The 27,015-nt window shown below is 36.9% G+C and overlaps 1 protein-coding gene across 5 annotated transcripts in view; it reads left to right on the plus strand.

Annotated features, from left to right (window-relative positions):
- LYN (LYN proto-oncogene, Src family tyrosine kinase) overlaps positions 1-22,521 on the plus strand; it is a 160,851-nt gene extending 138,330 nt beyond the window's left edge. For all 5 annotated transcript variants that reach the window (XM_072604621.1, XM_072604622.1, XM_072604618.1 and 2 more), the window contains exons 11-13: positions 12,433-12,586; positions 14,331-14,462; positions 20,872-22,521. In XM_072604621.1, the coding sequence (XP_072460722.1) occupies positions 12,433-12,586; positions 14,331-14,462; positions 20,872-21,074 (489 nt within the window). In that variant the 3' untranslated portion in view covers positions 21,075-22,521. The remainder of the gene's footprint in view (positions 1-12,432; positions 12,587-14,330; positions 14,463-20,871) is intronic.
- The last annotated feature ends 4,494 nt before the right edge of the window (positions 22,522-27,015 follow it).

Raw genomic sequence — 27,015 nt, forward strand, 5'->3', positions numbered from 1 at the left:
AAATAGCTGCTTTATTGATGCCTTTTTTATATCCCTATCACTTCCTGAAACCCTCCCTCCTCCATCACCACTGCCTTTGAAACCTCTCTTGTACAAGTCACTCAATCAATAAGTATTTATTACTTCTGCTATGTGTCAGGTACAAACCGGGATATAGCTGACAATGTATGCCTTATTTAATACTATTTAATAGCTTGCCTAATTTAATCATGGATTTAGAGCTAGTAGAGGACTCCAGGTCCTATTCCCTCATTTAACAGAAGAGGAAACTGAGGCCTAGAATGGTAAAATGACTTTCACAAGATCATTTGGTAGTAACTAGTTTTGAACCCAGGTCAACTGACTCCAGATCCACCACCACTCATTTCATTGTATCACAGTCTGACACTTCTTTGCTGAGAAGAACGAGCTATACTTTACTAGCTGTCCTTTGTAATCAAGAGGGTTTATTACGTAAATTAGAGTTCCGATGTCTCTCAGTAATATTTTCCTTTACATTATTGTGGTCACTACCAACTGTTCTCTTAGTCTGCTTACTTCAACGGATATCAGATCAAGTAATCAACGAACAAGTAACAACTAACAAGTGCTAAGGACTGGGGATACAAAGGCCGAAAAACTGAAATAATCCTTTTCCATATACATCTTACTGTATATTAATAGTCCATTGCATGGTAGACTGAAATTCATTCAGTGTTTTTCCAAGGATTGGGCACTTTCATTTCTAATTTTTCTTTGTTTATTTGTAACAAAAAAAAAAAAAAAGTGCTGCTAGAAATATTTTTGTGTATATGGGATCTTTCCTTCTAGCTTTGGCTATCCTTAGGTATATCCCCAATATATTCAGTGGAATCAAATGGTATGTACAGCTTAAGTACTTTCCTAGCAAAGTTCCAAAATGTTTTACTGACTAGTTGGAACAATTTGGAGCTATACCAACATCTTCCCACAGTCCTTTGATTATTGACCACTGGACTTCCTTCAAGCCCCATCTGAGATCCAACCTCTTACAGGAAATCCTTCCTGTTCTTCTTCATTTCAGTGACTTCCCTCTGTTCATTATTTCCATTTGTCCTCTACGTAACTTGCTTTGTATATATTTGTTTGCATGTTGTCTCTCCCGTTAGATTGTAAATTCTACATGAGCAAGGACTATTTTATCTCTTTCTGTGTCCCCAGCACTTAGCACAGTCCATGGCGCATAGTAGGCACTTATTAAATATGTATCGAATTGAATCGAATTAGTTTTCACAGCTTCTTAGTGTGGGGAATGATATTGCTATCCTTATTTACCTAAAAGGGGGTGGAGACAAAAGAAGGTGAGCCTTTATGCTAAGACTTAGCCTCTGTCAGACTAGATACCAAACTGAAACTCAGTGAAGCCAGCTCTGTGCTTCACTAAGAGAGGCTGTCCTCTTGTGATTCAGTTTCCCAGGCAAAACAGAAAATGATTTCTGGTAAGTGACGCTTCAGTGACTGCTCTAGGGTTCTTCCTCTTTTTTAGCTGTTTGTTTTCCTTCTGTTCAGAACACCAGATTTGGCTGTCATCACCAAGCAAAAGACCTTAAATGAAACTTTGGCAGAAAAGATGTTTTTAAAAAAAGGCAATTTATGAAAGCATTGGTGTGTTATTCAAGAAGTGTTATTTTTACCTGAGTCTGGTAATTTTATCTATATAAAATATCTGTAGTGAATATCTTTTATCATCAGGATGGTTTTTTTCAAAGTTGTTCATAAAACAATATTACTTTTACTATACACAGTGTTCTCTTGGTTTTGTTCATTTCACTCTTCTTTATTTCGTGCAAATCTATTCATATTTTTCCAAGATCAAGCTCATCGTTTCTTAAAGCACAGTAGCATTTTTCTATGGAATATCTGTTTAAAGAATTCTAGTGAACTTGTGATAGAGATTCACAGAGAAGAACAATGTGTCAGATTAGAAATTCACTGATATGGAAGGTGGAAGACCTATATCCTGCCTTTACTACAAAGTTATATGACTTCAGGTGAGTCATTTTATCTTACTAGGTCTCACTTTCCTCACCTATGAAAAATGAGAGGATTGATTTTGGTTATCTCAAAGGCTCCTTCCAGCTCTAAAATTGCATAATTCTGAATATATGTGATTTACTCTTGCATAAAAACCAGCATCATAGATTTAGAGCTGAAAGAGACCATAGAGAAAATTTAGTCCACCTTTTCATTTTACAGATGAGGAAACTGAGTTTGTGATTCACCTGTGATGACAATGATAGTAAGTAGCAGAAACAGATTTCCAGGCCAGGTGTTCTGATTCCAAAACCAACATTCTTTTCCAGGAGCCATGATGCCTTAAGTATGTATTACATCTTTACTACTATCATCACTAGTGAAAAGAAATCTGGCTCTTTTAGGATCAAGTTATCATGTTGAGCATTCACGTCAGAAAGCAATGAGTAAGCCCTCCACATGTATGGTACTTTCTTGAAACTTGATGAAATAGATTATAGAAATCTAAGAATATGAAACCGATTAAAACATATGAAAGAAACAAGCAACATAGGAGTTAGTCATTAAATATATAAATTTTAATTTCTATCTCCATCTCTTTTTTTGCTCCCTTGAGACTGGAGACCAAAATGGATAGATAAAACTAAAATTGTTATAGTAATTGCAAAACAGGAATATGTATGATTTCCTCATTAAGAGACAAAGGGATATTTTAATTCTTTCATTTGAAAAATTGTGTAAAGTTAAACTTTTTTGTCTGGGCAAGAGGAAACAAATTCTCAGAATGACCTCAGGATATAGGAAGTTGTCATGGGTGTGTCATTATTTTTTTTCAAACTCTCTCTGTTTCTGTCTCTATCTCAGTTTTTCACTGTCTCTGTTTCTCAGTGTCTTGTTGAGTCTCTCTTGCCTCTCCTCTGAGTTTTATGGAACCAGTGATAGATTTGGGCTATGAATATATCAAAATAGATAATATAGGGCAAGCACTTTACCAACCTTCAAACTATATAAGTGATTATTGTTATTATCATAACATAGATCCTACTTTCAAGAAGTTTACCTTCTGCTGGACCTGGTCAACAGGGAAGATCAGATTCTGGTTCATGTATAAGTTGGACCAGATAACCTCTGAGGTTACTTCCTGTTACGCTGTATGATTTTGCTCACAGGAAGGGTCTGGGAATCAGAGATCTCCAAGTAAATGATAAATAACTTAAACAATGTGTGACTTCATTGATGTGAGTACTCTTTCCTCAGTTAGACTATAACTCTTTCATGCTTTGAAAGAGTTTCATGAGTTAAATGTGGGTGAGGAATTAAGTAACCAGTATTCTAGTAATGAACCTTCCTATGCTTAGATGACCAAAGTGAGTTTTTGACAACATAACCACAATCTTGCTGAGCCTTTGTTGGGAGCCTTCTGGACTGGGCATAGTTTCTACCATAGTGGTATGAACTCAGTAGTCTGAGCATGGAAGCCAGGATCACCTCCATGTCATAGTGAAGCACTAGATTCATGTCTCAGTAAAGGAAGCTAGCAATAAGCCATGAAATATTCAACACGGGTTTTTAAAGCCCTCCATAACATGGACCCAATGAGCTGTCCAGTCGTATTTCCCATTACTTCCCAAGGCAGATCAGTCTGAATTCTCCATTGCCCTCTCCTTTAAGCTTTCCCCATTCCCTGTACCCCTGCTCTTGTAATCTGACTCATCCTTTGACCTCCAACTTAAATCCCACTTCTTTTCTGATGATTCTCACCCACAATGACTGGAATTTCTGTTGTACCACACCATTTAGTACTTGGTTTTAGACTAAGTTGTGGCCTCTTTGTTTCATACATATTGGTGTCATTACTTGACGGCAGGAATCATGCCTTATGATTTATTTTTATTATTTTTAATCTTACACAATACTTGGCGAAGGCTCGTAGTAGCTATTCAGTAAATGTGACCCTGGGAAATCCTTTGTGAATCACTGCCAGTTCACATTAAATATGTAAAAGATGCAGTATCTTACAGTTTATCTACAGCTTTCTTCCCAGAAGCTCTCTTGAGAATTTCCAACCACAGGCAGTTAATTTTTATGCCTCCAGGATTCTTAGCCAGTAGCTGTACGTGGATGCTACTTTCAGGAAACTCTGTTACATTCAGTATGCTACATTAAGGAAACACTGTGCCTGTCCCCCAGAAGCTCCTGTGGTAAAGAATAATTGAAATATTCACTCTAATACTTTTTGGAAACGTTTACATGAATATACATGGTCAATGTTCATATATATATATCCATATGTATATATGGATATATATAGTGAATGCTCATTCACTATGTATATTCATGTAATTGTTTCCAGTGTAAGTATCAAGGTACATGTACCTGATAGTCATATAGAACACTTGATTCAGCATTAGGGCAACTCAGCTACTTAGGATAAGATTCGCTGAGAGTTTACATTTGGCTGGCAATCTAGGACAAATTCTGCTCCATCTAGCCAATGTATTTCCTAAAAGGTGACACCCAAAACTAGACATGATATTCCAGATATGGTCAGACCAGGAAATAATCCAGCAAGATTCAAGTCCCTGGAAACCCTTCCTCTGTTCACGTATGCTAAGATCACCTTAGTTCTTTTGGCTGCTGCATCACACTTTTGACTTAATGAGTAGGCAGTCCACAGAAATTCCTTGGTTTTTTTCCTATGAACTCTTTTCTTGCCATACCTCATTCACCCTGTCTGTACTTAATGAAGTATGTGTGTGTGTGTGTGTGTGTGTGTGTATGTATGTGTGTGTGTATGTTTTCCTAAGCCAAGTACAGAACTTTATATCCATCAACATTGAATTTAATTTTATCATTTATAGTCCATTGTTTTAGTCTGTTAAGATCCTTTGAGATAACAGTGCTATCAAATTAATATTAGCAATCTTTCCCAACTAGGCTTATCTGCAAATAAAAGAATGCTAGCTGTTATCCTCTAAGACACTGAAAAAATGTTGACCATAACCAGACAAAGGATGAAGCCCATAGGCTTTTCATTATAGGCCTACCTCCAGGATGACATTGTTTCATTACACCTTGATCTTTGACTCTGGTCATTGCTCCAATTCTAAAACCAACCATCTTGACCACTAGGACACTGAAAGATTTTGTCAGATTCTTTACTGGAACCTGTATATGTTATGTCTATAGCAATGTCCTTATCTACTAACTCTTAGTAACCCTGATAAAACCCCGAAAGGAAAGAGGTTAGTCTGACATGAGTTTTATTAATGAACCATACTTCCTAATATGGCAGCAGAATGTAGTGGATACAGACCTGGCCTTAGAGCCAGAAAGACGTGGGTTCAAGTTCTGCCTCTGACCTAGGTGAATCATTTAATCTCTCAGTACTGTAGGCACTTCTCTTAAGACTGTAAATTTCCAAGAGGGAGCCTGCTTGCACTGATAGAAAGGAGCTGTATCAATTAAGTAATCCAATCCCAAGTTTGGATCCTATCCATACTTTTTAATAGCGGATGCTACTTTTCTTTCTAATTGCTCATAAAACTACCCCTTAAAAAAAATCTGATCCAGACTGTTCTCAGGACCTAATGACACTCTACAATTAAAAGAATCAATTTTATTTCCTATTTTAAAAACTAGCATATTTCCTCATTCTCAATCCCATGGACTCTCCCCCATGATTCTCTCCCCACTCCCAAATCATTAACAGCTTAGCAATCACATCTGCAGGTTGTTTTTTTCTTTTTTTATAGAGTACTCAGTGCCCTTTAAATGAAAGGATCAGTATGATTTTATTCTCTATTTTTAGTTTTATAGTTTTCACTCTGACAGGGCACTAGCCTTATTACCACAGGAAGTATTAAGAGGTCAAACACTCCAGTCTATCTTGTTTTTCTTCTTTGACTCAGTGAGCAAAACCCTCTTTTTTTTTTTTTTCTGTTCCACTGAAGGGCTTTTTTTCCCCTAGTGTTATTCAAAATTCAGTTTGTTCAATCTGCTATCTAAACCAACTCTGGTTGGCCTGTATTCATGAAGAAGACTTTCTGATTAACTTCCTCGGTATAGCTGTTCATGCTTATTATCTCACACAAGAACTATTTAGGGGCAGCTAGATGGCACAGTGGATAGAGTGCTGGGCTTACAGACAGGCAGGCCTGAGTTCAAATCTGGCCTCAAACACTTACTAGCTGTGTGACCCTAGGTAAGTCACATTACCCTGTTTACCTCAGTTTCCTCATCTATAAAATGAGTTGGAAAAGGAAATGGCAAACCACTCCAATGTCTTTGCCAAGAAAATTCTAAGTGAGCTCCAAAAAGAGTCAAACACAGTTGACCAACAACAGCTAGAGTCAGAGCACATGAATCCATATTCTCCCAAAGAAGCTTATTGTCTGTGTGACCTGGGACAAGTCAGATAACCTTTCTTGGCTTCAGGTTCCTCATCTATGAAATGAAGGAGTTGAACAAGATGGTCTCCGAATCCCTTGCAGCTCTTTATTTATGATCATATAGCACTCCTTCCACCATGATTTATCAGTCACCAAGAGTCAGATGAGAGATTTAAATCCAGATCTTGTTAGATTCAAACCTAACACTCTATCCAGTGAGTCATGTGCCTCTATATTATTATGAACTTTTAAAAAGGATCTCTGTTACAATTCTGAATTGATATTTCCTACTGTAAGTTTTCCATTTTCAAGTGGTTGGGGCAGTGAGACTAAATAGTTATGTTGCTGTTCAGTCACTTCAGGTAAGTGTCTGAGACTGGATTTGAACTCATGAAGATGAATCTTCCTAATTCCAAGCCCAGTGCTCTAACCACAGGACCACTTAGCTGACTCTAGCACCAATACCAATTCCACTCTAATAACACTGCCTTCTCTCTACACCAGCAGTTTACTGTGTTGGTGAAATCCTAGATTTTTAAAAATATCACTTACAGTAATTATACGGTCCCACTCAGTTTTCCTACCTAGCTCAAAAATAGTCCTTTTGAGTGGCAGGCTATAAGACATAAACCAAAAGTAAGATCATGAAGCTATTGAGTAGAATACAAAATGCATCAAACATAAAGTAGAAAATATGAGCAATATTTCTGTCATGTGGCATGGTTATCAGTTTGTGAGGGCTTTTTATCAAAGCAAAGCTTTCTCTCTTACACAAGGCATACATTTATTTAATCCTGAATTAATCTTTTAAAAAAATTAACTGAAGTAAAATATGTGCATCATTCAAATATATGTATCATTTTGCTTTGCAAAACTGAAAGTGCTATAGAAATGCTGGCTGAGCTACTTTTTCTTTTAAAATCTCTTTTTGAAAAAAAAGTTATCAGCCTTAGGTAGAAGAAGTCAACCAAAATCTATATTTGAATATGAAGTGGTTACAACAGTACTAACAGATTTAGAAATGAAGTGTAGGAAAGAGCAAGGCATATAGAATAAAAATCAAGAAGTTCTTGTTTCTAAGACTACCTGTCCTTATATGTTTGGCAAGAGAACAATTCTACACTGAGACTAAAGCTGTTGTTCAACTGATCAGCAATTAACCAGCCCCGGACACTTTTATTTTTCACTTATTTCAGTTAGGTCTGACTCTTCATGACCCCATTTGGGGTTTTCTTGGAAAAGATATTGGAATGGTTGTCATTTCATTTTCCACCTCATTTTGTAGTTGAGGAATTGAGGCAAACAAGGTTAAGTGACTTGCCCAAGGTCACTCAGCTAGGAAGTAAATTTGAACTGAGGTCTTCCTGACTCGGAGCCCAGCACTCTATTCCAATGCACCACTCAGCTGCTCCCTGGTCACCAGAATTCCACTACTATGGGCTCTAATAACTAATTGATCAGTGTGGCCAATAGTTTTAGTCAGAACAGATCCACCTCTAAGAATATGAATGTAATTCAAAATTCAGTTATTTTTCTAGTGTATGTGAAGGAATATTTTTTGTTGTGGGTTATGATCTCATTTATGTATCAAATTCCCATGAGGAAACCCCCTCTACAAATGCAGATTGGCACCTACTCTGCTGCTTCTACTCTTAGTTATCCAAGACACTGAGAAGTTAAGTGACTTGCCCAGACTTACACAGCTGGAGATGAAACTTCAACTCAAATCTTTGAGTCCCAGGCTAACTGCCTATTACCACTATACCACACTACCTCACAGAGACGTACTATCTTGGAGGGAAAAAAAGTTATATCTTTTTTATTCATCTATTATTGATTGTTACATTCCACAGCATCTACTAAAACTTTTCCTACACCTCTCAAGGGCCCCACCCCATCCCAGGTGTCCTCCAATCTCATTGGTTCACCTTACTAAAAAAGGTGAAACTCATCTTCAAACCCATCTCAAATTTCTGTTTCATTCCTCCTTTCCTTCCTATCCCAGGGGAACTTGTTTCACCTCTAAGAACTTGATCTCTCTTTCCTCACTATCCATTTATTCCTTAACCCTTAGCAATTCAGGTTCAGCCCCACCCCCAACACTCCATTAAATTGTTAAAGATTAAAGATATTTAAAGATTAAAAATTTTAAAATAAAAGTTTAAAGATTAAAGACCACCAGTGATCACATAGTGTCTAGTAATTGAATGTTTGAGTTAGATGAGACCTTTAAGAATTTTCTAGTTCACCTATCTCATTCTCCAAATAAGGAAATGGAGGCCCAGATAGATAATAATTTAAGTGGCTTCACTAAAGCGATATAGATAACTAACCACAGAATGAGGAGTAGAACCCAACCTTATTACGACCTTACTAAACCAAGCTCCTCATCATTTCCCTAAATTAGTTCCTTATCCTTATCTTCACCCTGTTTCTGGTAATTTTTTAAACTATTTTGTTGCTGCCACCCTATTTTTTCTCTTAGCATACCTGGATAGAGAAGTTTCTACTTAGTTAAGTTGTACTTCCTGCTGAGGAAACAGATCAGTATCTTTGATAATTTCTCAGAACATTTCTTTGGGAACCCTACTTAAAACTACTCAAAGTTTGGGGAAGCATAAATAATTGGTTTTTAAGTGGAATTGATTCATAACAAATTGCCCTTTCTCTTTTTTGTTCCTATGCAGGACACACCAACCCTACAAGGGTGATCATCATTTACTTGTTACTTGCAGCTTATTTAGGAATATCTAGGTCTCTACCCAGTGAATAGGGCTTAAGGCAATTAATAGTTGATGGGGAATTGATCAAAGCAATGAAAGGCATTGGTTTGGCTTCCTTGTACCATGAATGAAATGGTACTTGCAGGAGGGTATACAATAATACAGGGATTTTTCCATGGTTTGTTGTTGATTAGGAGACAGAGTGAGCATATCTGTAGTATTTGGGCAGCAGTGGCACTGCTCGAATACTACAGTACTGAGAACACTGCATTTGGAGTTAGAAAACCTGGGTTCAGCTCTCCACTTTGCAGTTTACTTCTCTGGCAGTTTTTTTTTTCTGCAAAATTAAATTCATACTACCTACCTTGCTTACATCCAAGAATAGTCATGAGGGTCACGTGAAATAATGTATGTAAAGTGTTTTGTAATAAAAATAGATTTCATTAGCCATTGGTGGGGAAATCCCTGGCAGGGCCCTCCATAGCAGATCACAACCTGTCAATGACTCATCATTTTTGTCATAGAGTTTTATCTAAGGAACGTAGAGATTAAATGACTTAGATAATATTTTCTCCCCCCACCCCCTTTTTGAGGATATTCTCAAATTAAATAGAATATTTGAGTTCATGAGTTGGTAGGTGGAGTGCTGTGCTTGGAGTCAGAAAGACCTAAGTTCACATCCTGACTCAGACACTTACCAGCTGATGACTGTGGGCAAGGCATTTAAGTTCTTTGGGTCCAGGTTCTTCATCTGTAAAACGAAGGTGATAATAGCAGCTACCTGGAAGGGTTGTTGTGAGATCTAATGAGATAAGATACGGAAAGCACTTTGTAAACCGTCAAGTGCTATGTAAATGTTAGCTGTTGTTATTTTATTAATTTAGTAATTAAAACATTTCTGATTACAAATGCCTCCCTTTATTTGAGAAGATGAGCAAATAACCAGATGAATTCAATTTTCAAAATACTTTCAGATGTGTGAACAAAAAGGTCACGAACTCTAGACTACAAGAACTAAAATGTGCATGTGTGCCTGTGTGTGTATGTGTGTATGGGTATGTGTTGATAGGTAGACAGACAGGCAGACTGATACATGATAGACAGATAGACAGACAGACAGACAGACAGATAGATAGATAGACAGGCAGACTGATAGATGATAGATAGACAGACAGATAGATAGACAGGCAGACTGATAGATGATAGATAGATAGATAGATAGATAGATAGATAGATAGATAGATAGATAGACAGACAGACAGGCAGGCAGACTGATAGATGATAGATAGACAGGCAGACAGACAGACAGATGATAGATAGACAGATAGATAGATAGATAGATAGATAGATAGATAGATAGATAGATAGATAGATATGAATGTACCAAAATCTTTTAAATGACAGTTTCCAAAAGATAGTGCAAAATCAGTCTCTCCTGTTTGGAATCTTTTTAATTTTTTTTTTATATCAGAAGTGATCAGTGATCTGAGGTGAGGTCATGAAATTCTGCTAGGTTAAAAGTTGCTACAGGTGCCAGGCACAGGTGAGCCCTCTGATTCTGTACAATGACATCATTTTTTGGCCTTTGCTCGTAAATGTACAGGGCAAGGTAATTTAGACAGGAATTGCAGTTGCTATGAAGCTATTAAAAAATAAACTCATAAATTAAATAGTTAATCAGTTACCCATAATGAAATTGTGTATTATGTATTAAGATATGACATTTAGATGCATTTAATTGAGATGAATTGGCACAGAAAGTAGTGTCTACAAAGTAATCACTGGAAGTTTTTCTTTCAGTCTTAGGTGTTATTTCCATCCCTATTCTCACTCCCCATCCTTTAGCTAAAAGTCATCTTTCTCTTTTCTTAATTTTTCTTATAAAACTTGAGGTGGCTCCCTTGCCCTATATCTTATTTATTTCTATACATATTGAATCAGTCTCCTTTCAGCGTACACACTTGGCATGTAAGGGTTGTATCATTTTCAAACTTGAATTCTTAGTATCTAGCGTGTAGTAGATTGGATTTAATCATAGATCTTATTATATTCAAAAAATGCCATGCAGAGAACATCACACACTACTAAATCATATACTATAGTACATTCTTTTAAAGTGTTTTATTGAATTGAATTATGGTAATCCAACTAATCTGATAGTTTGCCTCTTAGTGAACTCAACATATTCTTCAAAGGTTTAAAGTAAGGATTTTACTTAACTTTTGAACTGGTACTATTGTTTTTGGAAATCATATTTTGGAAGTGTAGCAAATTTTCTTTTCCTTTTTTTGTAATTTTGTCTTTGGAACTTAATCCTGTACACATACATTTCAATATATGTTTTAAAAAACCATAAGAAGTTTATGTAAGAAACTATAAACTGTACTTATTTCCTTAGAAGAGGTTTATATATACACATACATGTACACATTTATGTATATACACATACATATATAAAATTTAACAGGGTGGTAAGAAAATTACTCTATTTAATGGTTTCCTTTTTGGATTTAAAAATGCTTTATTGATGCTCTTTTAAAGCTTTCTCTCACCACACACTAACATTGTACCCACAATACCCCTTTTCACCCCATCTTTGTAACAAATACAGATAGTCTAGCAAAATAAATCAGTGCTTAAGCCATGTCTGAGAATGCACGTCTCAAGCACTGGGAGGTATGTTTCACCATCTGTCTTTTGAAGTTACTATTGTTCCCTGCTTTGATCAGTTCTGAGGTTTTTGACATTTTTTAATATTATTATCATCATCATGTAAATTTCTAATAATAATGATATGTCTAATCTTATAATTTTACTTAAATTTTTGACTTCTGCTTTCATTCTCTGTCAAACTAAATTCTATTCAAAATGGGGGATCTGTAAAAGCTTTTAAAAGACAAAGAGCTGCAAGTATTGACTAACCTAACATGTAAAGCTTATAATGCAAACGGTGCTTTAGATAGACTTATGCTGATCCTTTGTCCATTAATCTGTTTCTTCTGGCTACTCCCATACCATTTCTGCCTCTGCAGTCTCATTTGTGAAATGGAGCAGTACTACCAAGGTCTTTGAAGGAGGTAGCTTGAAGGTTGTCACTTTTGGAAAATCTCTGAAGCAATAAAAATGCAATGTTACCATTCAGAGGAAAAGGATTTATCTTCATTAAAATGTTGGGGAGTATGGTACTTCCAAAAGACCTTAAAACAATGATCTTAGCTTATCTATTGATAGTAAAATTCTGGTATTAAAATGGCTGTTTTTTTTTCTCTGCTGGTCCTACATAGTGGACTAAGGACAGAAAATGAGAGCTCTTCTTCTCATTACAGATAGCAGAAGGCATGGCATACATTGAGAGGAAGAATTACATTCATCGAGACCTGAGAGCAGCTAATGTTCTCGTTTCAGATTCACTGATGTGCAAAATTGCTGACTTTGGCCTTGCTCGGGTAATTGAAGATAATGAGTATACAGCAAGGGAAGGTATGGTGATGGTTTCCAGTTTTCTGTCATGTATAGATTATTTATGAGATGACTGCTGTCTTTAAAAAAAATTTTTGTTTATAGAATATTAATGTACTATAATCATTTGCTTAATTTGCCATTCTGACAAGTCATAAGTTGCTTTTTTAATTTTCATATTGATTGACTCCAGATGATTTTAACTAGAAAATGCAGACTACGATTTGCACTCTGATTAAACAAACTGACAAAAATGGTTTTAACAAAATTGGTATTTTTTAACAAATTTGTTATTTTTTTGACATTATATGTAGAAGCTTTTGCTTAATTAGAAAGCTAAGTAGTCTTTTCTTAACTACACAGGAAATGTTAGTAACATTACGAGTATCTCCAAAAACACAATTTAGACCAGTTTTTTGTATTGGAAATGAAAATGTGAAGTTGCCACCATAATGCTCACTTTAGTCAACATAATGTTGCAAATTGATCTGCTTTCATAACCTGGTTCAGTTATTACATATTAACTAAAGATAAAGGAATAGAAATAAATTTCCAGCACATTAAAAAAACTGACAACAAAAAATTTGAGCAATTCTTTGTTTGCGTATCATGCCCAGTACTATTTTTGAGGGCTATCTATTCATTATCATCTATAAAGAGGAAGGTTTGAAAAAAATAAGGATGTAGGTGAGGTTTAGGACAAAATGACTCTCATTTTAATAGCAGTCTTCTGTGATACTTTGGATTCTGACATTCTTTCTCATGAACAGTGCGAGGATTATTTTTTTATTACCTTTCCTCATTCTAAAGGGACAAAGATTGATGAGTTGGCTCAGATCATTTCTCTTATAATTTAAAAGAGTATGACATATGTATTTGTTTCTGATGCCATTTGGAAGAATTGGCCCCACTTAGAGAGTTGATGAAGAAATAATTTCAAAATATGGTTGCAATTTGTTCTATATCTGCTTCTGTTATGTTGAAAGATCACTCTCTGCCCACAGAGACCTAGTCATCTTGAGAAAGCAGTTTCTCTAGCTCACCACTAAATCAAGTTTGGAAGGTGAGACTAGTACAAACAGTAGCTGAAGTTGAGCTGATGAACTCGATTCATTATAAAGACTGCCCTCTGAAAGAGCCTTAGAGTCTTTCATTAAGTCTTGCAAGTTTCATTTCATTCTTTCACATTTCATTGAGATGTGTCATATAAATAAGAGTGCTCTTTTTGCTTTGAATTTTGATCTGGCACCACACAGAGCACCAAGTAAAGTCATGTTGAAGGCTCAGCTCTCTGCAAAATATACTTACTGAAAACTCCATCAACTTTAGTGTTTCCTAAGTGCTCGAAGTTACAGTTCAAGCCTAAATCCTTTGATTTGCTGACAGAAGAAAGACATTAGAAGCTCTTCCCAAGCTAAGGCTGACTCTCTACTTTGACTTTTGTGTATATAAAGACCTCATCCCTCATAACACTTCTGTTTTCATTCTTTATATAGAAGTCACTTGTGGTGATGGAAACCCTAAGATTTGCTGAAAATTATAGTTCTCAACTAATACACAACTAAATCTATTTTCCTACTTACAAAGTAAAAGAATTGGGCAACCATTTTTTTTTTAGAGTTTGAGGGAGCTAATGTCTCTAGTGCTTTATACTTTAAAGATATTTATCTACACAAATACAAACATTTTAAAACAAGTATTATTTCCCATGTGCATGCTAATATTTTTTCCAGCTAATCATAACTAAACATGTCTTGTTTCATAGGTGCAAAATTTCCTATTAAGTGGACAGCTCCAGAAGCAATAAACTTCGGATACTTTACTATTAAATCAGATGTCTGGTCCTTTGGAATTCTCCTATATGAAATCGTAACCTATGGGAAAATTCCTTATCCAGGTACTATAAACTTGTTTGTTATCCACTTAGTTGTGTTCATTTTTTATATATTGTTTTGCTTCCTAGCATGTGTGGGGAAAAAATCAACTAAAAGGAGCAGTGGAAGAGAACGGAAGAATATATTGGAGACTAGCAATATATAAAGAGAATTCTTGTTCAGGCACAGTTTGGACTAGGTGGCCTTTTAACAACCCTTCCAACTCTTGAGATTCTGTGACTATCAGCAGCCTTCCCATTCTGATAAAAATAAATAAGGCAACTTCTTAGGCTTGGAACTGTAGCAACAAGAATCACTAAGATGGAATTATGTAGAACGTGGTAAGGATTGAGTTGTTCTAGATATCAAGTTTTATAATTAGCCGAAGGATAACTCTTAAAGAGTTAGAACTTTATAACTTATTTTTGTTGGAAGAAAATTAGCTATAAACTTCCCTGGTCTTTGAAGCAGAGTATGTTGAGCATAATTTAACCTTTGATCAATTATTTGGAGTCATCTTATTGTAATGTGCACACATGGATGGAAGAGGGTTGAATGGCACTGATGTTAGCAGTAGTCTTGAAACCTGATTTCTTTTTTTTTAAGAATTTTTCCACATCATGTTGATTTTTGCTCACTTGTCTTTTTTTCATTAAGGAGAGAGAAAAATCTGTAGCTTTCTGATCCCCTTGGGCAGCAGAATATGGTTCTATTTCTATAAGACTGTTTAGCAAAGTCAAAGATTACCAAATCTCCTTCAGTTTCTAGAAATTTTTTGCCTCTCTATTCTTGTTCTCCAGGTCTTCCAGCACCATTCAAAACATGATCTGTGATTTCTGCATCATATTAACAATAGCTCAGATAGGCATCTCCTTGTCAACTTTCATCCAATGTTGTATCTCACTCACATTTTTGCACATGGAGTATGACCCAGTGGAAAGAGCACTAACTCTGGAATGAAAGGACTGGCTTGAAATCCCACTGCTGACACTATCTGTGTGACCTTGGTCAAGTCTCTGAGCCTCCCTGGACCACTTTTCCTTCATCTGTAAAGTGAAGGAATTAGACTAGATTAACGTTAAGGTCACTTCCAACTCTAGATTGGTGATTCATTTCAAGAATCAGTGCTGGCATGCTTTGGGGAAAAGTTCTTATTGCAAAAGCTCCAAAGTCTTCATTTGGAGACAATGATTATATTTCTGCCAATATGACACCAGATCACCATTTCCTCCAAGTTTTCCTTCATGTGTTTACTTTGAACAACATTCTGGGCACAAGTGGCATTAAAAGTAGAATCTTTAATATTATGATAGAATTAGAAGTCCTGACTAGTTCCTGTATGAGAGATCACCCTTCTCTTAAAGACTTTTGTGTAATAACATGATATACTGCTGCTCTAGCGGAGCTCACAAAACTATTTGCACAAATGAACTTGGAGCAAAGGTGGCTCACATGAATGCCTTTGGGGATTACTGAGCACAGGAGCCTGTTTGTCTAACTTCTCAACTGGAGGGATTGTTTCTTATTCTGTCTCTGTATTATTCTATCCTTAGACTGTTGCCATCACCACCATGATCTTCCTCCTCCTCGTCTTTATTCTTCCCCTTTCTTGTCTCTCTGTATCCCAATCCTTTCTCCATGTCTACCTGACTTATATAAAAAAAGTACATGTAGGACAATAAATTTAATAATGGCAAATTTAATAATGCAAAGCAAACAAAATGAAGCCCTGTACCTATATTATTTGATCCTCACAACAATCCTGTAAGGTAGGTATCTCCACTTTACAGCTGAGAGAGGTTAAATGATGTATCCAGGGTTACACAACTGGTGTCTGAGGTGGGATTTGAACTGTTTTCCTCACAATCCAACCTTCCTACTCACTGTTTCACATCACTGCCTTGAGTTGGAAGGGATCTCTGAGCCCTTTCAGTCCAATCCACTCATTACTATACAGGTAGTAAGCATATATGGTATATTGAATCTAGATCTTATAACCTCAGAGTTAAGTGCTCTTTTCACTGTATCAGTCAGATTATTCCTTTCCTTCCATGTGGCAAAACAACCACGAACAGCATATCAGATTTTCAGCTACTGCCCAGCTGTGTTTTACTCTGTCTGGGTACTCAGAAGCTGCTGCTTCACTGCCAGTAAAAGAAATAACTTCAAAAAATGGATATAGGAGGACACATATAATGATGAGGAAAAGAGCTGGGAGTGGGGATGGGACCAGGACACCCTGAGGAGGAAGTAGCTTTCATCAAAGCCGCCTGACCTTATTTACTTAACTACAGCCACCTTAAAAGGGAATGGGAAGAGAAATACCCAACCACATCTGCAATCATTATGCATATATTACACTGAATATTAGACCTCCACAGCAGGAAACCTAGAACTTATCAGAAGTAAAAGCATTCCTTCCTTCTGAAGCTGGTCCAAGAATCAGGCTCAATACAAAGGCTAAGGCTCGCTCAGTGCATGAGCCTTGGAAATACCACAGCTCTTCTGTGGTGAACAGAAACCTCAGATAAAGAAAGTTATGCAAATTTCTCCCTGGGCTTCAGGCATTACATTGACATTTGTGTGAAGCTTTCCATTTAGTCAATTCCTATCTTGTATATAGTCAGAGACTGTACTTCTGAGGTAAGAGTGGGCAAAATTGTCTCACTGTAATAACCCCTATCAAGATCTAGAATTGCTATCAAGATCTAGAATATTTGTGGAATTTGAGGAATTGAAAAGGACCAAAATGATATCATGATGTCAGGGTCAGTGTGTCTGACTGTGGCTGATCAGACCAATGTGAACTTGGAAGGCTGTTGCAAGTTGGGTACAAATAGTATATATGAACATCTGTGGTAGAGATGTCTCTAAATTTGCTCATCTCACATTTCTTTTGAGCTACTGCAATTCTGCTTTGCTCATAGAGCAGGATACCTTCTTTGACATAGGCACTCCATGCTGGACAGTCCTGTGCCAGTGTCTCCCATGTCTCAGTATCAATACCAGTTGTTGTAACCAGAGGAAGTTAGCTTGAATGCATACATCCCTAGTGATATTCTGCATTAGATTGGGGGGAGGGGGGGAACTATTCACATGCTTCACTCTCCAAATCTGTCATTTAGAGTTTACCCCAAAACCTCTGATGGTAAACCTTTGGCAGAGATAAGGAATGATCTTAGTTAACTGAGCTGTCACCACCTGATAATTGCTATATACTAAAAGCATTTGAATGAGATTATCTGTAAGGTGCTTTCCAGCTCTAACATTTTAACATGATTCTGACATAGCACATAGTTCCTGCCTTTACCCCAGAAGCTTACATTGTAAGTCATCAACACCATACCTAGTTTAAAAAAATAAAACTACATATATATGTGTATATATATTTAAAAATAGCTAAAATGGGATAGAAAGCAACAAAGGGCCAAACACCAACAGCATAAGTAGGTAGTGGATTGCTTACTAAAAACCCAGGTCACATGCATCTGAAAAATGAAGCAAAAAAAATGAAACAAATATATATATGTATGGAAAAATATAAATACTAAGTTTTTGTTTTTCACTTTACTAGCTTTCAAATGACAAACCCCTCTTCCTTTTGTTTGATTGATTTCCCTAGTAAGATCATGTCAGCACTTTTGCCCAATTGAAGCAATATTTCTTGAGCTAACTGTATGCAAGGCATTGTGTTAGATATAAGAATAAAAAAAGATGCAATCCTTGCCCTCAAGTGACTTACAGTCTAGTAAGGGGAGAATGTGATTAGGGCAAAGAAATGATCCAGAAAAATGGATTTTTCAGGAGAGAGAAATAACTTTCAGTGGAGTAGAGAGGCTCAGGGAAGGCTTGATGGAAGAGGTGATGCCTCAGCTGGGCCTTTGAAGGAAGAGAGGGTAAGCAGTAAGGCAGGAATTAACTCTAGGCATGTGGAGATGACCTAAGTAAATACATGGGAGCAGGAGAGAGGAGGGCAAGATTGGAAAACAGATGGTAGTCCAGTCTGACTGGAATATAAAATGTATAAAGATGCATAGGAAAGACTGGAAAAGTAAAATGATGCCAAATTACAAAAGACCTTCAATGTCAGACTAAGGAAAATGTCAGTCACTACCTTTTCCTAGTAGGGAAAAGCAGTGACTGAAGTTGTTGTGTTTTAACAGAAGAGTGACGTGGTCAGATATGTGCAGGAGGAAGATTCATTTATCACCTGCATGAAACTTAACTTAGAAAACAAAGAGACAGGAGGAAGGGAAAACAGTTAGAAACCCATTACTTCTTGAGAGGTTTACCAAATACAGATATGCGTGTGTGTACATATATATATATATATATATATGTCATATATGTCAATGTATATATTTTTATATGTAAATGTCTGTAATTTGTGTGTATACACACATATGTGTATATATGTATGTGTGTATATATGTTTTAGAATAAACCCAAAAAATGTACACCAGCAATACAGAACCATATCTCCAGAATCTGTATAAGAGGCATGGCAATTTTCTCAATTCCTCACTGCCTAATATTAAGATTTTCAAATTATTAGATTATGACATAATTTGCTGGAAATTGCTCAGGATTTATGGTCAGGAAGCCTGGGTTGGTCTCAGCTTTGACACTTTATCACCATGTGTCCTTAGGTGAGACAGTTAACATTAGAAAACCTCTGTTTCCTCCTCTGTAAAATGGATCTGATAATACTTGTACTATAGCACTTAGTAAACTACACGAGTCAAAATAATCCATTGCTGCTGTCTAGACTTTTCTAAGACAAAATTCCATTTATGTTAGATGTCTAGCGTTTGTGAGAAAAAACACCAGGAGAGCAGATTGCAGTGCCTAGACCATTGTCTTATTCATAGTAAGTTCTCAATAAATACTTGTTGAATTTAAGCCTGCTTGATCCATCTGATATATTCAATAAAATATAAATAAGAAGGCAAGGATTGTTTCCTTTTTTTTTTTTTGGAGTCCTAGTGCCTACCTAGCAAAATACCTTGCACGTAGTAGACTTCTAATTCGTGTTTGTTGAATTGCATTGTTAAACACCATTCACTTACTGTTCTTTATCACCCTTATTATCCTTCTTATGCCCTGGCCCACCTTCAAATAATGAATGACTTCCTCTGGAAAAAATGAACCAAATCCTCAAAATGTAGAGTCACTTCATTGTCACAGGCCAACAGATCAGGCTTTCAGTTAGCCCTAGAGATTCAACCATCCTTTCTAAATTCTCATAGCTCCAGTACTGGCAAAATTTTCTTTGTCATGTTATGTTATTTGCCACCTAATTCAAGTAATAGACATGCCAGATAGAATATGAAGTTTTTGATTTTGAAAAAGGCTGAACACATATAATCTATATCAAAATGCTTACCTTCTTAGGGAGGAGTGAGGGGACAAAGGGAGGGGGAAATTTTGGAATTTGGAACTCAAAATTTTTTTAAATGAATCTTAAAAATTGTCTTCACATGTAATTGGAAGAAATAAAATACATTTTAAAATAAAAAAATTTAGATAATGAGATGTGGTTCAAACTCACTTACCTCTATCCCTCAGAAATTTTTCTCGTTAAAAGATGACTCAATAAATTTACAGAAGCATGTTATGTATAGACAATTGATCTCACCCAGATCATCAGTCTGTGCCTTTGAGAATGAACCACAAGATCATAAATTTAGAGCTGGAAACTGCCCTCATTACAAAGATGAATAAACTGAGTCCCAGAGGCACAAACTTACCAGAGAATGTTAAGTGGTTTACCTGAGGTCACTCAAGTAATAAACAACACAATCCAGATCCTCAGATGCCAAATCGAGCATCCTTGCCATGACATTTGGTAAGTTGGGACTCATCCTAGCAATTAAAAGAACCCACATTGTTTGAGTGCCCCAGATGGTTTGACTGGGTAACCCACCCCCACTTTTCTGTGCAACTTTACAAACTTTTCTTTTATTTGGACAATGTTGATAGAACCTAAGAGTGTAAATAAAAAGGGCAGAAGGAGCAAGAGAATTGAGAAGGCTAGGAGAAGAGTTTTGACAACTGGGAATGAATGAGTGGGCTTAAAAAGAAGAAAACAAATGCCTCACATAGATGGACTCCACATACATTAGCTCAAATCATTGAAGGAAATTGGATGCGACTGAGCAAAAAGACTTGCTTTCTACAAACTTTGCTGGCTCTTGGGGCATACACAGTCTTATTTCCCTTATTTCCCCTATGCCTCATTCTGAATTATTTGGCAGGATTGGAAACCCAAGAGTGAAATGTATATTTTTAGTCTGTCAGAGCAGTCTCCTTAGCCTCCAAAACTTGCTTATACTAGTGGCTGTAGGACGTGGGTAGCAGGAAAACACTGCCCTACTTAAGAGCAGATGTATTCAAGCTGGTTTTCTGAACGGTGTGTTTTGTTTGCCTCAGGGAGGACTAACGCTGATGTGATGATGGCTCTGGGGCAGGGATACAGGATGCCACGCATGGAAAACTGTCCAGATGAGCTCTATGACATCATGAAATTGTGCTGGAATGAGAAAGCAGAAGAAAGGCCAACGTTTGATTATTTACAGAGTGTGCTGGATGACTTCTACACAGCCACAGAAGTGCAATATCAACAACAGCCTTAGAACAAAGAAATACTTTTTTTTTTCCAATTGGCATAGACAGATGCCACATTTTACACACACACACACACACACACACACACACACACACACACACACTTACACACACCAAAAACTGGTTGCACAAGTTATTTCAATGTGCCTGGATTAGCCACTGCGCCTGGTTCCTGAAACTAAAGGCTGAAATAACTCAGGAAGATTCTGTATACTATACACTGAAAGAGATACCCTATTTCTCGACTGGTGAAGCAGAATTAAAAAGAATAACTGGGGACTGACTGGTTCAGAGCATAAATTACTCATCTGCTGGTAACCTAATCTGTCTAAGCCACCATCTGAATCCAAACTTAGAAGGAAAAGAATAGATCCCAATTAAAACATATACACTCTGACCCTAATTACCTTAAAATGTGATCCATATTGGCAAATTGTGACACAACTCTTTTCAGACCAAATGTACTCATTTATAAAGTCACTATCTGCAGGATACACACTGCAGGAATTCCTTGTATTTTCCATATATTTGGACTCATTTAAAAAGGATGGGGAAATGTCATCAAACTAACCATATTCTATGTGAAGTCAGTGACTGAGAAACACCCACTCCCACCCCTGGAAACCTAGTCCCATAAACATCATTCTGCCGCAGGTACAGTTCAGCAGCAGCCTTTTCTTCAGCAGAAAGGGACCGAGACTTTTCATTTTAAAGTCAGTGTTATAGTTTAAAGAAGATCTATGTTCTGTTGACAAACCATAATTTGCAAGGTATGGAAATTTTCAGCCTTTGGTTATTTGGGCATTAGAAACAGCAGTAAGATTATGGTGTCTAAGAAAACACTTTCTCTAGCTATTCAGGTAAGGCATTGTGGAAAGGAAAATGGAAAGACTATTTCTTTAGCTGCTTCCAGTGATTGGAGAGGCATTTTTATTACCAAAAGTTTAATTTTAACTGCATTATAGTATATGCCTTAATGGATTGATTTGTTTTTCGTGATTTAGATTATAATTTCTAAGTAATGGGAGATTTTTATGGGACTGTTTATAGCCAGCAGCTAAGGCTCTAAAGAATTACTGTACTTACTGTCTGTGGTGTGAGGTTTGAAAAGACATATTTTTGTTCACTGAACTTTTCTATAAGTGTTGGATGACAAGAAAAAGCCTCATGTTTGTAAACTTTCACTTCTATTACCATGTAAATACCTAATATGTCTATTGTTTGTTTTTATTTCAACATGCACTGGTCCGAGAGCATTTTTAAAAACAAAATTTACCTTGTGTGTTGCCTTTTCAACTACTGTCAACATTAAAAAAAAAAAAAAAAGAACAAATGGCAGGAAAAAAAACCAATGACATTGATTCCCTGGAGATATCTGATTAAAATGAATAGCTTCTAGTTCTACTTATACAACTTGGTAACTTCAGGAATAAAGTGAAAAAGAAATTGATCACCGAGAGGCCTAAATATCCTTTCATGAGTACAAAATAGACCATTTCTCTTCCCATGGGCTTCAAAATCAATTGCTAAGATTCATTGTCATTTTAAATTTTATATAATTAATAATGGAAAAAGGTAGTCCAATCACAGGTTTTGTGTTTTTTTCCTATATTGCATTCTTTCCCTGTGTTTTATAAAATACATCCTGTCTTAAACATTCTATGGTTACCATTTCCAGATGCCATGTCTGCTCATATTCTGTATTCGTAGGTACAGTATTGTATTCAAGCAGGATCTGCACAGCTGACACCTTTTCGTCTAATTCCTTATGTCTATAGACACCATGATTGTCATCTTAGCACAATTAGAATCCTGCACAACAAGTTAGGGGTGGGGGAGAGGCTCACAATGTGAAGACATTTCCAACTAAACCTCTAAAAGATAATCCATGGGCTTCCTAATATTTCCCCATGGTCCCACTGTGTTTCAACTCCTACTCCTTTTATTACTTCCTCTTTCATTTTCTCATAGTCTTTTTCTGAAAACTCAGGACCTGATGTGTTGGGAAATCTTTCCTTTTGATACATTTTCTTCCCTTTTGTCTTTCCTAGAACTCTTCCATGTGACCTAAATAAATGGTAGAGCCACATCCTGCTTCACATGTGACAACCCACTTCTCTTTTTTCTCATTAAAAACTCTTCCAGGCTTCTAAGAATGTCATCTTGAGGTTCTTCATGTCTGCTAGACAAGATTAGGGACTGAGGTAGAGAGTTGTGTGATAGATTGATATCTGCAATAACTTACTGAATATCATAATGTGCACACATCATAGTTATACCTGAGGAACCTTTGTGATATTATCCTTCTGTCTTAGCACATGTTCTGATGAGGGTCCTAGCTTACTGAAGAAGATAAATCTTCCAGTAGACATCTTAGGGTGGGAGAGAAAGGGTGATCCAGCCCAGATGAACAAAATGATGACTTTGACAGAGTGAAAACACAAGGTTTGATGGTTTCCTTTAGTCAGTAGCAGCCCCTCCCTGATAGCCACCTTCTTTCCCAGGTGGTTCAAAAACTCCAAGGCTACTCCTCAGTGCACAGCCATCCTGCCTCCATCCCACTTGTTCTCCAAAGCCAAAAAGAGACCGACCCTTTTTTCTATGGCAAATACAATATCAGAAATTTTTAGGGGCTACTTTTGGTATTCTATTTTGACACTCCTGGACTAAATGATCCCTATCCCAGCAAAGTATAGGACTGATACAAGGAGTAATTGTATTTGTATTCTAACATGGCAAAGCATATCATGGGCACCTAATAAAATATTAATAGTTTTTAAGCTTGTTCAAGATTTTGCCTGTATCACCTGCTTTAACTTCTTTTCCTCTGCCCTTTGTCTTCAATATAGGGTAAAAAGTAGCTTGGAAGGAACTTTGCCACCTCGGCATCTGAATGTGACAAGTTCAGAGACTAGAAGAATGGAAATATAATTTAATTCTATTAATTAATTAATCTGTGCCCCCACCCTAATGGGAATTGCTGAGCTGCTGTCTTTCCCAGCTATGAATAGCTCTTAGTGAGGGAGTAACAAGAGGGTTGAATTTCAAATCAGAAGACCTGGTTCAAACCTCAGCTCTGTTGCTAAGTTCTGTATGACTCTCAGCAAGTCATTTAATTTCCTTGAGCCTCAGTTTCCTCATATGTAAAATGAAAGGGTTACACTCTGAGGTTCTTCCCCACCCTAAACCTAGGCTCCTATGAAAGTCAAACACTGCATTTAGCCCTCAATTTCTCCTTTCACCATCACTCCCACTCTCTTCTGCCCTTCTCCATGCCTACCTCCCTAGACAGGAATAAATGGGATCCACTAAACTTACTCTTTTTTGAGCTCTAACTGTAGGTTAAATAAAGCTGAGTCTTGATGTATTTCTTGCTCGTGTTTAGCAGAATGAATCTTGCAGGACTATGAAAGAGGCTGTAGTGACTTCCCTTTGTAAAACTTTTCATGTAACACAGATAAAATGTCCTCCTAGCCAAAATTTCTTACTTCAATTGAATGTTCATAAATCTAAATACTGAAGTGGTGAATTAAGTCTCAAACATTGCCTCAAATAAAATGCACCTAGCTAACACCACAGAGACATCTAGAAAAGTGAAGAGATTGATGATTTAAGGGTACATGAGTCTGGAATGGGAATTGTATTGCCCTCCCCTACACACATGCTTCTGAAAACTTTACAGAGTCCAGAGAGAATACACTGTCATAAAATGTTTTGATAACCTCAGTTTTTGAGTTTAATCCGTATTACACATCAAAGATGTGGGACTGATACAATATTATCCCAAGAAGAGTTCATCTGAGGCATATGTAGGAGGAAAGACTCCCAGCTGAATTTCCTATGCTCTTAGGAATACAAATATTTAAGACTAGAAATAGCAAAGAAATGTCACACAAGGTTTCAAAAGCTGCCACAATCAACTTTCTTTTCTTCTTGAAAGTGAAGATGACAGTGACAATGTGGCTGGTCCCTCGCTTTTCACTGTTGTCAGAAAGATTCTGGCCAGAAGCAAACTGGTGTGCAATTTTACCAACAATACAATTCAACCATCCCAGGGTAGTTTTACACTATAGCACAATACAAAAATGTGACATCTGAGCCTATTGGCTAGTTTTTTAAAAGCATAAAACTTCACCATACCTAGACGCTGGTCACTACTAGGGGAACAGCTGCCTTACAAAATGAACAGAAATCTGATGCTGCTCAGTTATAGTCATGGGAGCATTGTATGGTAGAAAGGGAGTGGGATTTGGAGTTGGGCTTCTGTTATTGTCTGTGGATTTAGAACTCTCTGGGTCTTAATTTCCTCTCTTATAAAATAAATAAATTGGATTAGATAATCTCTAATGTCCCCTCCGTTCTAAATCTATACTCACAGAAGAGTTGATGGCATGTTATATGACCACTTCCCCTTCACTAATGGGTAAACTAGGTTGGAATCTAGTCAGTCACTCAAAAATCTAAGTTATGTAGCTCTCTCACCAGCCTTGCCTGAATTAGGTGCTTAATGGTTAAAAGGGTGATAAGAGAGATTGCAGCCAAGAGAGCCTACACTAGGCGAGGATCAAAATCACAGTGAATAATTATAATAATAGATAGTATTTGTATAGTACTTACTATGTGCCAGGCACTGTGCTAAGTGCTTTACCAATATTTTCTTATTTGATCCCCACAACAACTCTGGGAGGTAAGTGCTATTATTATCCTCATTCTATAGATGAGTAAAAGAAGCTTTAGAGAAATGAAATGACTTGCCCAGGGCTCCATAGTTGATAAGTGTTTGAGGCAGGATTAAAACTCAGGACCTTCTGACTCCAAATCCAGTATTCTGTTGTGCACTAATCTGATTTTACCCACTCAAGTTTAAGATACATAATCCCAGCCAAGCCCTTGATATTGCTCAACAAGACTTCTAATTTACTCATTTTAACTCATTGTAACAGCAGCTATCCCAAACTACTCCTTCCTTATGATCCCAAGCATGCTGTCAGGCCCCACACTTACAACTGATTTCTTGGCCTCTCACTACAACAAAGACCTGCACAGGGAATCTCTCCTCTCCTCTTCATTACTTCTCAACTTCTCAGCATGCCACCTATTCTCTTTCCCTCCTATTCTTTACTAAGGAGCTCTTTCTATGATCAGATTATATCCCCTTCCAGTCAGTTTCAGTTATCCCCTAGATCAGTGCTTCTTAAATTATGGGTCACAACCTGAAAAAAAATTTGGCAATATTAAAAGGTTTCTGAGCACGCAACCAAAAATTAATTCAAAATAAACCCATAATGAATCCGAAGTGTTTCTAGCAGTGTTGCAACTTCAGCTTTGGTTATGAACACAAAGTATGTGCACTTTGCACTTTGCATGCCCTCAGGCCATGCTACATAGTGAATGTTGCTGAAACTCAAAAAGAGGCTCCAAGTGGAAAAAATTTAATAAGCTCTGTGCCTAGATTACTCCTCCATGCTAAGGTCTCCTTAATTATGAAAGCTTTCCCTTAATCATTCTCCCAAGGACCTTTCTCAAGCTACGTCTTTCTTCCCATCTTCTCCATGTCTAAACTTTTTAGAAAATATTGACATCTGATGCCTCAGTACTTCAATGACTTGGAATCTCACACCTGTCTCCAATATTTTATGTAAGTTGGTCTTGCCAAGGTCACCTTCTCTGGAAGGTACAGATTGAAGTAGCTCAAAAGAAATGTGAGATGCTCAAATTTAGAGAATTCACCCCAAATGTTCACATATACTAATTGTACCCAACCTGTAGTGGGACATTCTGTATGTGTATTGGTCTGATCAGCCACAGTCAGACACACTGTAACTTTAGCATAGTGGTATCATTTTGGTCCTCTTCAAAAACAAAGGATAACAACCAACCACCTTGTCTGGAGCATTCAACAACCTCTTTTTCTGGAGTATTGTCTCCTCCCTTGGTTTTTAAGGCGCC

Source organism: Notamacropus eugenii, chromosome 4 (assembly GCF_028372415.1).
Source record: "Notamacropus eugenii isolate mMacEug1 chromosome 4, mMacEug1.pri_v2, whole genome shotgun sequence".
In the NCBI taxonomy this organism is placed as follows: Eukaryota; Metazoa; Chordata; class Mammalia; order Diprotodontia; family Macropodidae; genus Notamacropus; species Notamacropus eugenii.